The sequence below is a fragment of the Peromyscus maniculatus genome, chromosome 1, assembly GCF_049852395.1.
Source record: "Peromyscus maniculatus bairdii isolate BWxNUB_F1_BW_parent chromosome 1, HU_Pman_BW_mat_3.1, whole genome shotgun sequence".
Classification (NCBI taxonomy): Eukaryota; Metazoa; Chordata; class Mammalia; order Rodentia; family Cricetidae; genus Peromyscus; species Peromyscus maniculatus.
In genome coordinates, this window is record NC_134852.1 from 157785134 (window position 1) to 157800368 (window position 15235).

Here is a 15235-nt window from a genome sequence, read left to right on the forward strand (position 1 = left end):
GACACTGGGCCTGGTTTGGGTTTTTGAACTCTCAAAGCCTACCCCAAGCGACACACTTCCTCCAACAAGGCCACACCTATACCAACAAGGTCACACCTGCTGTGGATGGTCTTCCTATGTGCTGTGAATATGTGCTGCTACCATGTGTTAATAAAGAAGCTGCTCTGGCCTATTGTAAGACAGGTTAGAGCCAGGCGGGAAAATCAAAGCAAAGATACAGGATGAAGAAGGGTGGAGTCAGAGCAGAAGCCATCCAACCTCCCAAGGAGTAAGACGCCAGCAGGCCTGTAATGCCATGGCCACATGGCAATATATAGATTAATAGAAATGGGTTAATTTAAGATGTAATAGCTAGCAATAAACCTGAGCTACAGATGAAACAGTTTGTAATTAACATTAAGCCTCTGAATATTTTGTAAGCTGCTGCAGGCTGGGCAGACACAGAAAAGTCTTCAGTCTACACACACACCTGCTAATCCTTCTCAAGTAGTGCCACACCCCAATGACTAAGAATTCAAATATGCCGGGCAGCGGTGGCCTACCCCTTTAATCCCAGCACTCAGAAGGCAGAGCCAAGCAGATCTCTGTGAGTTTGAGGCCAGCCTGGTCTACAGAGCGAGATCCAGGACCAGTACAAAAGCTACACAGAGAAACCCTGTCTCAAAATACCAAAAAAAAAAAAAAAAAAAGAATTCAAATATATGAGCACATGGGGGGGGGCATTCTTTTTCAAATCACCACAGGATCTGACTCCTTCTCTGGCCTCCATAGGCAGTGCATACACATGTACACATACATATACACAGGCAAAACATTCATACACCAAAAATAAAAATAAAATCTTAAAAAAAGAAGGTATTACCAAGTGCAGCCTAGACCTATTCTGATAATCCAAGATCATGAGTTCAAGACTAACCTGGACTACACTGTAAATTCTAGGCTAGCCTGGGCTAGAGTGACATCCTGTCTTTTTGGGGTTTTTTTGTTTCTTTGTTTGTTTTGGGGGTGGTTTTCGAGACAGGGTTTCTTTGTGTATCCTTGGCTGTCCGGGAACTAGCTCTGTAGACCAGGCTAGACTGAAATTCACAGAGCTCCTCCACCTGCCTCTGCTCCCCAAGTGCTGGGATTAAAGAAAGTACGCTGCCACTGCCCAGTGAGATCCTGCCTTTAAAAAAAAAATGCAAACCAGGCAGTGGTGGCGCACCCCTTTAATCCCAGCACTTGGGAGTCAGAGGCAGGTCAGATCTCAGTGAGTTCAAGGCCAGCCTGATCTACAGAGTGAGATCCAGGACAGCCAGGACTGTTACACAGAGAAACTCTGTCTTGAAAAAACCAAAACCAGGAGGCAACTAGGCAGTGTGACCGAGTCCTGTGCTCATTGCATGAGTTGGCTGTTTGAAACCTGGAGCTTATGCCGGGACACTTGGCTCAGTCTGGGAGGAAGGGACTGGACTGAGTCTACCAGGTTGATCTGATCGCAGTCCTCGGGGGAGGACTTGTCCTGGAAGAGGTGGGAATGGAGGGTAGGCTGGGGGTAAGGGGAGGGGGTGGGAGGGGGGAGAATAGGGGAACCCATGGCTGATATGTAGAACTGAATGGTATTGTAAAATAAAATATATATATATATATAAAACCAAAACCAAAAAAACCCAAAAACAAACAAACAAACAAACAAAAACAATGCAAAAGAACAAGCAAGCAGAATGTGCCACAATGAACTGTAAGGTAAATTAGTTACTTCAGTTAACAATGTGTCACAGGGCTCATTCACTGTCATGGATGAACCTCATTATGCAGGATTTAAATAAGGGAAGTTGCAGCTGATATGTATAACTCATCCTGTTTGCTCAAGAATTCTGTAAATCTAAAACTGTACTAAATATAAAATCAACTACCACCACCACCACTTGGCTCAACTATTTATTTTTAAAAACCCTGCTGATAGTTTTCTGAGCCTGGACTGCTGTGGGAGCCCGTTTTCAGGTTCCTTGTGGTTTTACCCAGCAGGTCTGCATAGAGAGGCTGATTGTACCACAGGCCTGAGTGCAGGTGTCTGAGATGGTCTGCACTTGGCTGTACTGGGGGGAGGTCTTTTGCTCCACCCCTTGGCGTTTCTATAAATGCCTTAGGGCAGAGACAGTCAGGGCCCATTGGAATAGGTTCCAGGCCCTCTCGAGGCTATCTATCCTTTATTTTCTGTCTGTTTATCTCCACAATCTAAATCCTTCTATCTAATATTTCCTGCTGCTTGAACTCAAGAAAACTCTGGGGAACTGTGGGGTTGGTGGGTAATGCCCCACAGGCCTTAAGTCCACTTGACATGCAGACACAATGTATTATTTGTAAGGTTTCAGTATACACGGCATTTCCCAGTACCTCAGGCACTAAGTGTCTGCAGAGGGACAGCTGCACTGTCCTTTGGCGTTTTGCCAAGCCTTGGTCACCATTTCGGAATAGCACATTACCAAAACACACAAGTGGCCTTTAAGAGTCAGCTGTGGGGGCCTCTGGTGAGTGTTTGTGACTGTGGTTTTATAGAGGGCTGAGCATGTGACTCTTCCTGTGTTTGAGCACTAATCTATTCCCATACTTATTATTTTATTACTAAGTTCTATCCTTTCTTGCCTTCTATAACACCCTTAGGATATCACGGTGCCATCAAAATGCTTTGTGCCTGGGTTTCTTTACACAAACAATTTCACCACAGAATAGAAGCAAAATATTGGTTGTTAATTACAAGGATCCCCCAGTCTGAGCTGAGAACCTGAAGTGAAATCCGACCCCAGGGAGGCTCTGCCTTCTTCTCCTAGCCAAAGGGATCTGTTTGTGTGTCCCACGGTGTGCCAGCACACCGGTCCCCAGTCCTGGAACAGGCTGGTCTTTCTCCGGAAGGCCTCATCCTCTTCCACTCCAGCCCAAACAGCAAAGTACACTGCTCCCTAGACCTCCATTCGCCACTTTTGCCTTCAGGACTGTGCCAGGGCTATGTCCCCAACCCCTGTCCCACTGTCAAGTAGGAAACTGGCATCTGCACCAAAACCTTAGCCAGCGGGTTAGGGACTCCGGCCCACGAGAGGTGGGCCTGTAAGGCCACAGGCAAACGGCTTTTTTGTGAATTCATGCCCCACAATTTTGGATACCAGATGTTATTCGAATCTTAGATGGTCTTTAAAAAAAAAAAATCCAGAGCCAGATATCAGGGTGAAAGCTGAAAGATCAGAGAAGCAGAACAGATAAACACTAGTTCTTACCTCTACGAAATCCTCAGCCAAAAGAGAGTGAGTTCCTATTTCCTCACACCTTATATAGCTTTCTCTGCCCTGCCATATTACTTCCTGGGATTAAAGGCGTGTGTGCTTCTCAAGCAAAGGCATGAGATCTCAGGTGATAGGATTAAAGGTGTGTGCCACCACTGCCTGGCTCTATGTCTAATCTAGTGTCTGGCTCTGTCCTCTGATCCTCAGGCAAGTTTATTAGGGTACACAATATATCACCACAAGTAACAACAATAATTATTAAAATAAGTATGAGTAAAAAGTGCATTTGTAACCAGGTGGTGATGGTGCATGCCTTTAATCCCAGCACTCAGGAGGCAGAGGCAGGTGGATCTCTGAGTTCAAGGCCAGGCAGGCCTACGGAGCTTGAGTTCCAGGACAGCCAGGACTGTTACATAGAGAAACTCTCCCTCTCTCTCTCTATCCTCTCTCCTCCCCCGCCTCCCAAAAAGTAGATATGTAAAAGTGCCAGGAGATGCCCTGAGGCCAGTTCTGGGTGCAGAGAGGATTAAGGGGCTTTGATGTTGGAACATGTTGGAACTGAATTCAGATGCCTCAGTTGGAAGGCTGAAAAGAAAGCCCATGAGTAGTCTTTTCCCGTGTAATTGAATGCTGTCTCTCTTCTGCCTAAAGTCTCCAGCTAGGGCTATGAATGCAGCTCAGGGGTAAGAGTGTTTGCCTGGCCGGGCGGTGGTGGTGGCGGCGGCGGCGGCGGCGGCGGCGGCGGCGGCGGCGGCGGCGCACGCCTCTGATCCCAGTACTCGGGAGACAGAGCCAGGCGGATCTCTGTGAGTTCGAGGCCAGCCTGGGCTACAGAGCAAGTTCCAGGAAAGGAGCAAAGCTACACAGAAGAACCCTGTCTGGGGGAGGAGGGGGGAGGGGAAGAGTGTTTGCCTGACATGCACAGGTTCTGGGTTCAGTTCCTAGCATCACAGAGTCAACTGCAGACCACCATGATCTAATCCTTTATTGATCACCTTCAATGAACCAAGCAGGGGCAGAAACACAGTCTGCCTGGTGCATAGGAAAAACCACCTGAAAATAATTTCTTTTCCTTTTGGTTTTTCCTTTCTTTCTCACAATTTTTTTTTTGTTTGTTTGTTTTTTTCAAGACAGGTTTCTCTGTGTAGCTTTGGAGCCTGTCCTGGGTCTCATTTTGTAGACCAGGCTGGACTCGAACTCACAAAGGTTCGCCTGGCTCTGCCTCCCGAGTGCTGGGATTAAAGGCGTGCACCACCACCACCTGGCTTCTTTTTCACTTTTTTGAGACAGGGTTTCTCTGTGTAGTTTTGGTACCTGTCCTGGATCTCACTCTATAGACCAGGCTGGCCTTGGACTCACAGAGATCTGCCTGGCTCTGTCTCCCAAATGCTGGAATTAAAGATGTGCACCACCACTGCTCAGCTAATAACTATATTCTTTAAAACACATATATACACAGACACACATTACATTTATTCATGGGGATGGTACAAGTGTGCCACCGTGCTTGTGGGGAGGGCAGAGGGCAATTTGCAGGAGTCACTTCAGTCCTTCCATTATAGGGGTCCTCAGGCTTGAACTCAGGTTATCAAGCTAGGCAGGAACACCCTTACTTACCCTTCAAAGCTGTCTTAATAGCCCAGATAAATATACTTTATATATATATATAATATTTACAATTATATATACAATAGGTCTCACTTCCTCATCCTAGAGAAACCACACCCATGCATAAATTATAAGGCTCTAATTTGCAATCTCATCGAAGTTTTCCCTGGGTGGGGGTAATAGTGAAAAGTGAATGCACCGTGGTGGCCGCAGCGTGACTGCTCGGGAGGGAGCTGAGCATCAATCACTTCCAGGGCCTCAGTTCCCTCCAGAGCCTTTATTCAAGCCCAGCTGGACCCAGGTACTCCAGGAAAAGGGCCCGTTTGTTTTATATCCGCCTGCAAAGACACCTGGCCAACTCCTCGACCTCTGGGGAAACTTCCTCCGAGCATCTCGCCGGGACCCTCTGCGACAGTAGGTGACACCAGCTTCTCCCACCTACCTGGCCGGCCAGCCTTGCTCGCTAAGCTGCCGACTGGGTAGCAGCAAGCTCAGAGGGCTCCAAACTTTAAGGGGTGCAAGCGAGGCTTCACCTCGGAGCGTGCCAAGAGGAAGAACCTGCAACCAGTTCGGTTGTACCCAGCCACCGACGGACCCCTTCCATCTGGCGCTGTCCTTGTCACCCTCCCCAGATTCCTGGACAGATGCCCACAGAGAGGACCGGAGCTTGTGGGGAGGAGCGGCGGTAAGACCCAGCAGCACAGGTCAAGCGGCGGGAAACCGGATCCCAAATCCTAAGCACCGCTGCCTGCCGGGCGGAGTCTGGAAAGCCAGCGCTAAGGGGGAGGGATGCATGGTCCTTTGTCCCCGCCCCGGGGGCGGAGCCGAGGTTCGAGCCTGCCTAGCGTGGTCCTCGCGGTAGCCCAGCCTGGACCCTTACACTCCCTACAGCGCCCCGACCTTGGGATTCCGGAAGACCGGCCCCCGTCGCTGTCCTTCGACCACCCAGCCCCGCATAGGCTCAGGTGCAGCCGCCCCCCACCGGGCCGGCGCACTGGGCTGCGGCAGCCATGGCGCGAGAAGACTCCCCTCGGGATAGGTGAGGCGGGAACCCCATGTGGTGCGTACCGGGGCACCCATAGCCATAGGCCTGTGAATTCCCGCTGGTCTGGATGCTTCTAGACTCCAAGACCAACGGGAACTACAATTCCCATCAGCCGATTCCCTTGACTGCTTGAATGGGAGTGATGGGGGTTGTAGTCCATTTTACCGAGGGGCGGCCTCGGAGTCGGCTAGGGCGGCCCAGGCGTGCGTCCTCGGGGTGACCTTCTGACTAATCCCCCCCGCAGCTACCACCTGGTCGGGATCAGCTTCTTCATCCTGGGACTGGGCACCCTCCTCCCCTGGAACTTCTTCATTACCGCTATCCCGGTGAGACAGGCGGCCAGTGAGCAACCGCATGGCCACAAACGTCCATACCTCCATCGGCCTCGGACTGCGGGTCCCGAGCCGCTTTCCTCACCACGCCTTCTATGTCTCCCTTGTCAGCGAAGCACTGAGCCTCACAGAAGGAGCCGCCTTTCTCCTGGCTAGGCAAACTTTTAGGAATGTCCAGATCTCCGAGGGGCAGGGCCATCTACACAGGGAGTCTAACCAGCAAAGGAGCTACCAGCCCATGTTCTTTGTCGTTATTTCTGGCCAATCGCTCCAAAAGCGGATTTTCCAATCCTTTACCTTTCTTTGCATGAATTGCATTTATTCAACTAATATTTAGTGTGCAACTACTGTGGACCAGGCATTGCATGCATTTTTTTTAAATAGAAAGGCAAAAATGTGTAGTTTGCGTTTTCTTTGGGACATGGTTATTCAAACATATTCTATTCAGTGAGACAACTTTCCAGGTGCCTGTGGAGTGCCTGTGTCAGTGCTGACCCTGGATACCCAAAGATGAGTCAGCTACTGAACTTGAGAGCCATAGGGCCAGAGTTATTAATAATATAACATGGCATTCCATGCCAGCCTGAAGCAGAGTGCTAAAGGTTCGCTCGCAGAAGAAATAACTTCTGCTTCATATAAAAGATTTGTAGATGGGGAACTGAGCAGGCAGAGGGTGGGGAGAGGGAATTCAGAGTGCAGGCTAAGAAGAGCCTATTTAGAAAAGTGTCTAGAGCCTGGAGCTTACCAGGATGGCGCAGAAGGAATTCATGCAAAGGAGTCTGGGATCAGCTTCGAGAGTCCTAAAACATGAGATCTGCCTCGCAGGCCGTGGGGAGCTAAGCAGAAGAGTGGTGGCATGCATGTGTGTGCCAGAGGATGTAGTTGCTTAGCACCTAAGCTGGGGCCTGGCACACAGTAGGTGTTCAATAAGTACCCATGGGATGGTTAAACATAGGCTGTTGTGAGTGTGGGAGTGGAGCTGGAGCCAGGACACTGAAGCGGAGATGTGACCCAGACATGTAGCAAGGCCTTGGACTCATTCCCAGAATCCGGCCATTTAATTCAGCACATAGCCATCCTGCTCCACTTGTGTGCCAGGTGCTGGGGACAGTGCAAAGCCAGGCCCCAAGGCTTCAGCCCGAGTGGGGAAGGGGAAAGTGGTTCCTGACTCTACACTGTCTCCCATCTGGCAGTACTTCCAGGGGCGGTTGGCAGGGGCCAACGGCACAGCTGAGACCCCGAGCACCAACCACACCGGTCCCACAGACACTTACAACTTCAACAACTGGGTGACGCTGCTCTCCCAGCTGCCTCTCCTGCTCTTCACGCTCCTCAACTCCTTCCTGTATCAGTGGTAAGCGCCAGTTGCTGGACCCCAGCCTCCCTGTGGAGAGAGCCGTAAAGGCCGGCCAGGCACACCTCCTGCTGCCTGGCTTCTCCTGTCCACTGCCCTGCCCCATGCCGTCTTCCCCCGCCTGGCTGTCTGATGTCCTCTGCCCTTCTGAGCAGCATCCCTGAGGTGGTGCGTATTCTGGGCAGCCTGCTGGCCATACTACTGCTCTTCGCCCTGACGGCAGCATTGGTGAAGGTGGACTTGAGCCCCGGGCTGTTCTTTTCCATCACCATGGCGTCCGTCTGGTTCATCAACTGTAAGCGCATCTGCCTTTCCGCCCCCCCCCCCTCCCACTTCTTCCTTGTGCTGGAGCAGCCCAACAGATCCGTGAAGGAAGACAATGCCATTATCACCCAAATCCACACCCCCCCCCCCAAAAAAAAAACAAACTGATCCCAGAGAGAGGGAAGTCATTGTCTCAGACCCTTAGTGACCTAGGAGCAGGCCGTAGTCAGAAGTCTCACAGACCAATGGTTATCTCAAAAGAGTAATGGTGGTGCATGCCTTTAATCCTAGCACTTGGGAGTCAGAGGCAGGTAGATCTCTGTGAGTTCGAGGCCAGCCTGGTCTAACAGAGGGACTTCCTGGCTATCGAAAGCTACATAGTGAGACCCTGTCTCAAATAAATAAATAAATGAACAAGAGAGAGCAGGAGATGGGGGATTTCTAGCAGACTGCCCAGCCTGGACCAGAGTTTCCCATGCCCCTAATGGATGCTTCCTCAGATGCCTCCAAGGCTGCCTGGGAGGACTGATTCCTCCCCTGTCTCTCCAGCTTTCTGTGCAGTGCTTCAAGGCAGCCTCTTCGGGCAGCTGGGCACCATGCCTTCCGCCTACAGCACCCTCTTCCTCAGCGGCCAGGGCCTGGCTGGCATCTTCGCGGCCCTTGCAATGCTCATGTCCATGGCCAGTGAGTCCCCATGGTGGCTGGAGGGCTGGGTAGCCTCGACGGCTTGGGGAAGAAGGGATAGGAGACAGGAGGAAGATGCCAGGGTTATGGGGTGGAGACAGAGGAACAGGGCTCTTGGGCCTTTGACCGCGCGACACTAGAGGAAACCGTGGGGGACTTGCATCTCCTCTGCAGCTGAAGTTTCTGTCACAGGTGGTGTGGATGCCCAGACCTCGGCCCTTGGGTACTTCATCACCCCCTGTGTGGGCATCCTCCTCTCCATTGTGTGTTACCTTAGCCTGCCTCATCTGGTAAGCCTGCCATTCGGCTAGACACCCCCACCTTAGGGAAAGCAAGCCCTGGGAGAGTCCAAGGGAGAGAGATGAGACCTCAGTTATCCCCCCAAAGGAGGTGTTGACTGGAGTCAAGTCTTAGGTAGGATTTCTGTTGCTGTGAGGAGACACCATGACCACCGCAACTCTTCTAAAGGAAAACATTTAATTGGGGTGGCTTACAGTTTCAGAGGTTTAGTCCGTCATCATCATGGTGGGACATGGTAGCACACAGGCAGACGTGGGGCTGGAGAAGGAGCTGAGAGTTCTACATCTGGATCCCCAGGCATAAAGAAAGTGAACTGTGACACTGGGCATAACTTAAGCATAGGAGGCCGCAAAGCCCACACCCAGAGAGACTCTTCCTCCAGCAAGGCCACACTTCAGCAAGTGCCACTCCCTTTAGGGGCCATTTTCTTTCAAACCACCACAGGGACCCCAGCCTCCCAGCCGGGGTGTGTGTGTGTGTGTGTGTGTGTGTGTGTGTGTGTGTGTGTTACAGACAGGCCTTGGGCAGGCCTGACTTGCTGATTCTTCTGCAGGAGTTTGCCCGCTACTACCTGTCCAAGAAGCTGTCCCAGGCCCCAGTTCAGGAGCTAGAGACCAAAGCCGAGCTCCTCCAAGCTGGTAAATCCCAGGACCTCGCGGGGGAGGTGGGAGAGAGAGCAAGTCCGAGTAGACTCCCGGAACCGGTCCCTTCTGTCGCCATGACAGCCCCATCTCTTTGAGCCTCGTGTGAGCAGAGGCAGGTCATGAAGGGACGCCATCCCTGCTACCCTGTGGGCCTGTTTCCTCTTGAGCAGAAGGGAAGAGCCGCAGAGAACATTCTGGATCCACAGTCTGTAGGCTCTACAGCCTTGGGCGGATCAGTGAATTGCTCCCTTTCTTTCTTGTTACTGTTGGTTTTTGTCAACAGGGTCTTTCTGTGTAGGCCATGCCGGCCACAGACTCAGACTGTCTGCCTCTGCTTCCCGGGTGCTGCAGCTAAAGGCATTTGCTGCCACGCCCAGCTTAGCTGCCATTCTTTCATTGCAGAGAACAATGAGAGACCCCATCCAAAATGCTTAACTCATGGCCTAGCACATAGGCAGGATAGCAAGTCAGAGGTCTAGGTAATAGAGAGTTCTAGGCTAGCCTGGGCTAGAAAAAGATCCTATCTTCAAAAATAAACAAAACAAACAAAAAAACAAAAACAAAAACCATGTAAGTGCTGGGGTGTAATTCAGTGACACGTCTAACAGCCCATGAAGCCATGGGCCAATCCTCAACACTGCGATAAATAAACAAATAAATTAGTAAGCCGGCTAGTAACGCCATTGATCCCCTTCTCCTGCAGTTTGGCTGGAAAGAGACACTTTTTTCACCACTGGGATTTACTCGTTTTTTGGAAATTTGAGCCGTGGGGCTGATCCTCAACCTTCCCTCTCCCCTAGATGAGAAGAATGGGATTCCCATCAGCCCCCAGAAGGCAGACCCAGCTCTGGATCTTGACCTTGAGAAGGAGCCAGAGTCGGAGCTGGATCTGGACGAGCCACAGAAGCCAGGGAAACCTTCCGTCTTTGTTGTCTTCCAGAAGGTTCGTTGTCTTCCGGAAGGTTCAGCTAAGAGATGGCTCCTAACCATTTTCCCCAGCCCCGGGTTTCAGTGCTTACCCCCTAATGTCACTGGGTCACAGTGGCTTGGGGGTGCAGTGGGTAGGGCTGTGGCAGCAGGATCGGGACTACCCTGCCCACTCACACCCTGCCTCCGGCTCCCAGATCTGGCTGACGGCGCTGTGCCTTGTGTTGGTCTTCACAGTCACCCTGTCCGTCTTTCCTGCCATCACAGCCATGGTGACCAGCTCCACCAGCCCTGGGAAGTGGAGTGAGTGCTGGGGTGAAGGAGGCCTTGGGGAGGGAAGGGAAGGGACAGATGGGGATCGGGGTGACTGGCTGTCTCTTCCCTAGGTCAGTTCTTCAACCCCATCTGCTGCTTTCTGCTCTTTAACGTCATGGACTGGCTGGGCCGGAGCCTGACTTCCTACTTCCTATGGGTGAGCTTGTTGGGACTGACCCAGCCCGAGGGTTAGGAAGTACCAGGACCAAAGGGTCCACAGGAACATAGAAAGGTGACCTTCAGTAGTCCCCCTGACCTGACATTGGAACAGCCCCCTCACTGGCAGCAGGTGACTGGCCCCTGGAATGAGTTCCTCCAAAGCAGAAGCCGCCACATCTAGTGGAGTGCCATGCCCCAGCCCCAGCCCCAGCCTGGCACTCTGCTGCGTGAAGATTCTTGTAGCTGGTGGGAAATTGGAGGTGATTCTTAGTTAGGGGATTGCTGTCAGCGGGGCATTGTGTCCTTATGTGAAAGCTCCCCGGGAAAGTAACAAATACAAGTAGCAGCAGCCTAGGGGGGGACATAACCTAGAGACCCAGCCTCCCACTTGCTTGGAGTCACATCTGGGAGAACGGCCAGTAGGTTCTAGTTGTGGTCAGGTTGGAGAAATACATGCTGGTGCACCAATACATGATGACCATAGACCTGCCTTGCCTTCCTCTGCCTCCCCAGTGCTGGGATTAAAGGCGTGTGCCGCCACCATCCCCTGGCCTAAATCCTCCTCTTATAAAGAAATGATCAGGGGCTGGAGAGAGAGCCCAATGGTTAAGAGCAGTGGCTGCTCTTCCAGAGGATCTGAGTTTGGTTCCCAGCACCATGTCACTTTGCTCACAGTTGCCTATAACTTCAGCTCCAGGGGGCGTCTGCATGCGCGCGGCATGCCCCCCTCGCGGCAGGGCCCACACTCACCTGAACCTCTGTCACAGCCAGATGAGGACAGCCGGCTGCTGCCCCTGCTGGTGTGCCTGCGCTTCCTGTTCGTGCCCCTCTTCATGCTCTGTCACGTGCGCGAGCGCACCCGGCTGCCCATCATCTTCAGGCAGGACGCCTACTTCATCACGTTTATGCTGCTCTTCGCCATTTCCAACGGCTACTTGGTGTCTCTCACCATGTGCCTGGCACCCAGGTCTGGGAAGCAAAGGGTTGGGTGCTGGTGATGGGGAGGGCCTAGCTCGCGGGACCCGTATCTGCAGAGGGAGCCCATCAACCCCAGGTAGCTGTCTTCAGACCTCTGTGCCACCCTATGGGCCAGGTCTTCACTGTGGCACGCACCCCAGGCTAGGAACCGGGGAGGTTACCTGTCTAGGTAGCCCAGCTATTTTCGACAGGGGCAGAAGAGCTGGGACTCTGAGAAGAGTCAGCATGACAGGAAGAACCCGCTGGGACACTCTGTTGAGAAATAAAGTGATGGGATCTAGACCCCTATAAAGTTGGACCCTAAAGGTCCAGAGAGATGTTCTTTTTCGTCAGCTTTTACAGAGGCGGGAACTGGAGCCCAGAGAAAGGCCGGGTATAGTGGCAGAGGGTGGGGTCTGACCCAGACTAGAGCCCCAGTGCAGAGGCACAGCAGAGAGCCCAGAAGCTGTCCCTAAGGTCAGGCCTGGCCTTCTCTAAATAAGCTTCTGTTTCTGTGTGTTCTAGGCAGGTGCTGCCACATGAGAGGGAGGTGGCTGGAGCCCTCATGACCTTCTTCCTGGCCCTGGGACTGTCCTGCGGGGCCTCCCTCTCCTTCCTCTTTAAGGCTCTACTCTGAGGCCCACCAGTGCTCCCCACAGCCCTCCTCATCAGTGCTCCCACAGCCTTCCTCTCAGCGCCGCTTCCGGAGCTGAGACTTTGCCGAGGGAAGGACCTCTGCTACGCTGGGCCTCGTGGTCTGTGGGTGCCAGGAGGGGTCAGAAACTACCTTGGCTCATAGCCACATTGCATGTGGTGAGAAAGAAGACACCAGTGGTCATTCTGCTCCTCACCCAGGAGTGAAACGGGACACAAAAGGATGGACCTCACTGAGACGCACGAAAGAGCATATTGGAAGGCAGGAATCGGGAGAAAGGGTGCAGGACCAGGGCCTTCCCTGCCACCAGAACTTACCCGTCCATCCACCTCCGAGGGAGCAAAGCCACCTGCAGGCCTTGCTGAGGACACCCTGATGGCCTCTACCTCAGCTCAGAGTGGGAACTGGGCCAGCTCCAGAACAACGCTTCCATCCCCCGCACTCCCCAAGGCCCATGGGTAGGGCGTGAGGTGCCATGGAAGTTGAGGGGAAGAGAAAGCTCGAGCGACCGACCCCTGAGCCTCCAACAGTGTTTTCCGTAGCCAGTACTCCCTAGAGTCCAGACGGGCCTGTCTGACAGAAGGGCAGCTGGCTTGCATGTGTCTGCACTGCACTCTACAGTTTGCAAAGTTCGCCAACACTCACAGAAGCCTCAGTGAGAGCTTTAGAACAAGCTGGCTGGGGATCGTGTCTCCCTGAGGCGTCATGTGACCGGTCAATGGAGAGGGAGGCCACAGCCTCCTCCTTGTAGGTGCTGACTCCAGCCCACCACTGGCTTCTTTCCTCGCAGGTCTCCAGGCAGGTGCCCTGGGCACTTGCTACCATCTCTTCACCCCATTTTTCCCTCTGACCCTGTCCCCGAGACCAATAAAAACTGTTCGTTTTTATGATGGATTCCTGGAGTGTTGACTTCTAAAGTCCTGACGGCTGTCGGCTTCAGTAAACTAGGTGGGGTAGGGGTGGTTGTACCTGCTTGACACATTGGGGTGGCAGATTCTGAGGTGGGTAGAGGTTTTTGCACTGCTCTTCTGGCTCTCTGGACCTCGTGACAGCTGAGTAGGCCAGATGGGTCTGCATGAGGCTCTGGAGAGATGGCTCAGGGGTTTCACTGCTCTATATCACCCAGGTTTGATTTCCAGCACTCATGGTGGCTAGGAATGCTGCAACCCCAGTTCCAAGGGATCTAACACCCTCTTGTGGGCACCAGGCACACATGTGGTGTACATACATGTATGCAGGCAAACACTCATGCACATAAAGTAAAAAAAAAATCTAAAATGTGGGAAGCAGTGGCTCCGCTCCTGGGCAGAGCTCTTGGCTGAATAGTTAACTATCGCTATCCCTTCTCGTGAGCCCAGCTCTCCCTTGTTCTTTCCCAGTATTGCTCAGATTGACTTGAGCAACCTAGCCAGGGTCCCTGATGGATGCAGAAGAGGGCTACTTCATCTTTGTACACATGTACCGCCTGCTCTGCCCAACAAGGTTTCCTCACTTCTACCTTCTATGAACATTCATGGAGCGCATCACATACTGCTGCATGCCACAGAAATATGAAGTAGGAATTCAGCTGGCAATGGCAAAAGCTATTACCTGGAAGAGCAGGGCTCTTCCAGAGGATAAAGCCAAGACCCAAGGAGTATTGGTGATATTGGCTTTTGAATATTAGCCGTTTCCTGCAGTGAATCTCTTGTGTGTGATTGTAGCTTTCCCATCTGATTCTTTTCCCAAGAACTTCTAACAGTGTGATTGATCATTCATTGGGCACAATTTCCCCTATACACTTTGGGGTATTTGGATAACATCCCCCAACTGTGTGCCTTTCTGTAATGATCTCCATTAGTAAGTATCTGGCCAGGGCCATCTCCAGACAAAAGCATTTTATCTGAGATACTTCTCAAACATCCTAGGACAGACTGCAGATATATAAGCATTCAGACCTCCTGCTAGCATCCTGAAATAAGGTAAATATCCACACTGAGACAACTGCCAAGGCTAGGCGGATATTAAGTACAAAACTTTGTCCTTGTGCAAATTAAGCTTAAACCCTCCTTTCTCCCCATAGCTCAAGTCCCCCTTTAACAATTAACTCCGAACAAAAGGGCTTTTACACACCAGGTACATCAAGCTGTGGCACAGGCTGCCTAGTGCACTTCCCCACCCTGCCCGAAAACAGCACAGCCCAGATAAACTGGGATAGATTGGGCTCCAAAGGAAAAAAGGCAGTTTTATTTTACTCATGACTTATAGTGACCTAAAACTCCTAATATTTTACCTAACCACTTCTAAGAATATAGTTTGAGCCAATAAATTCCCTTTTTTGATCTATTAACCAATTTTAGCCCTTAGTTGACCCCGCCTTCTTTAATCACTCCCCTTTTGGGTTGTAAATGAAGCTGACCATCCCTGCTTTTGTGTGGATCTTATCGCCTCTCTTTATGACCCTGAAAGCTTCACATTGCATTGTCAAAGTGCACTTACTGCTTGTAAGTGGATATTATACCAGTGCCCCACAGCACTGGGAGATTTTGAACTTAGAGCAGGATGAAGATGGAAGGAACTTAGACAGGACAAGGAGAGGACAGTAGAGGAAGGGACAGAGAGGAGGTAAGGATGAGAACAGAAATGAAGCTGTGTAGATGGATTTGGACTTAGAAGAATAAAGTGAATGGTCTAAAGAGCTCGGTGTACTTAGATTCATTCAGATCCCCCAGATTAATTCTTGCCGCTGGTAGCA

The 15235-nt window shown here is 51.7% G+C and overlaps 1 protein-coding gene across 1 annotated transcript; it reads left to right on the top strand.

The window, feature by feature from the left end:
* The first annotated feature begins 5517 nt into the window (after positions 1–5517).
* On the top strand, positions 5518–13395 carry Slc29a2 (solute carrier family 29 member 2). Its single transcript, XM_006980583.4, has 12 exons — positions 5518–5904; positions 6155–6236; positions 7436–7596; positions 7752–7891; positions 8410–8544; positions 8737–8834; positions 9398–9482; positions 10289–10431; positions 10613–10718; positions 10802–10887; positions 11657–11856; positions 12372–13395. Exons 1-12 carry the CDS (start codon positions 5876–5878, stop codon positions 12481–12483), a joined length of 1377 nt encoding a protein of 458 aa, XP_006980645.2. The 5' UTR covers positions 5518–5875; the 3' UTR covers positions 12484–13395.
* The last annotated feature ends 1840 nt before the right edge of the window (positions 13396–15235 follow it).

Excerpts from the sequence above, each read along its gene's own strand:
- Slc29a2 (XM_006980583.4), top strand. The coding sequence starts at position 5,876 with ATGGCGCGAGAAGACTCCCCTCGGGATAG. Across the intron at positions 6,237-7,435 it reads TCTTCATTACCGCTATCCCG|TACTTCCAGGGGCGGTTGGC; the intron begins GTGAGACAGGCG and ends CCCATCTGGCAG. Across the intron at positions 10,719-10,801 it reads CACCAGCCCTGGGAAGTGGA|GTCAGTTCTTCAACCCCATC; the intron begins GTGAGTGCTGGG and ends TCTCTTCCCTAG.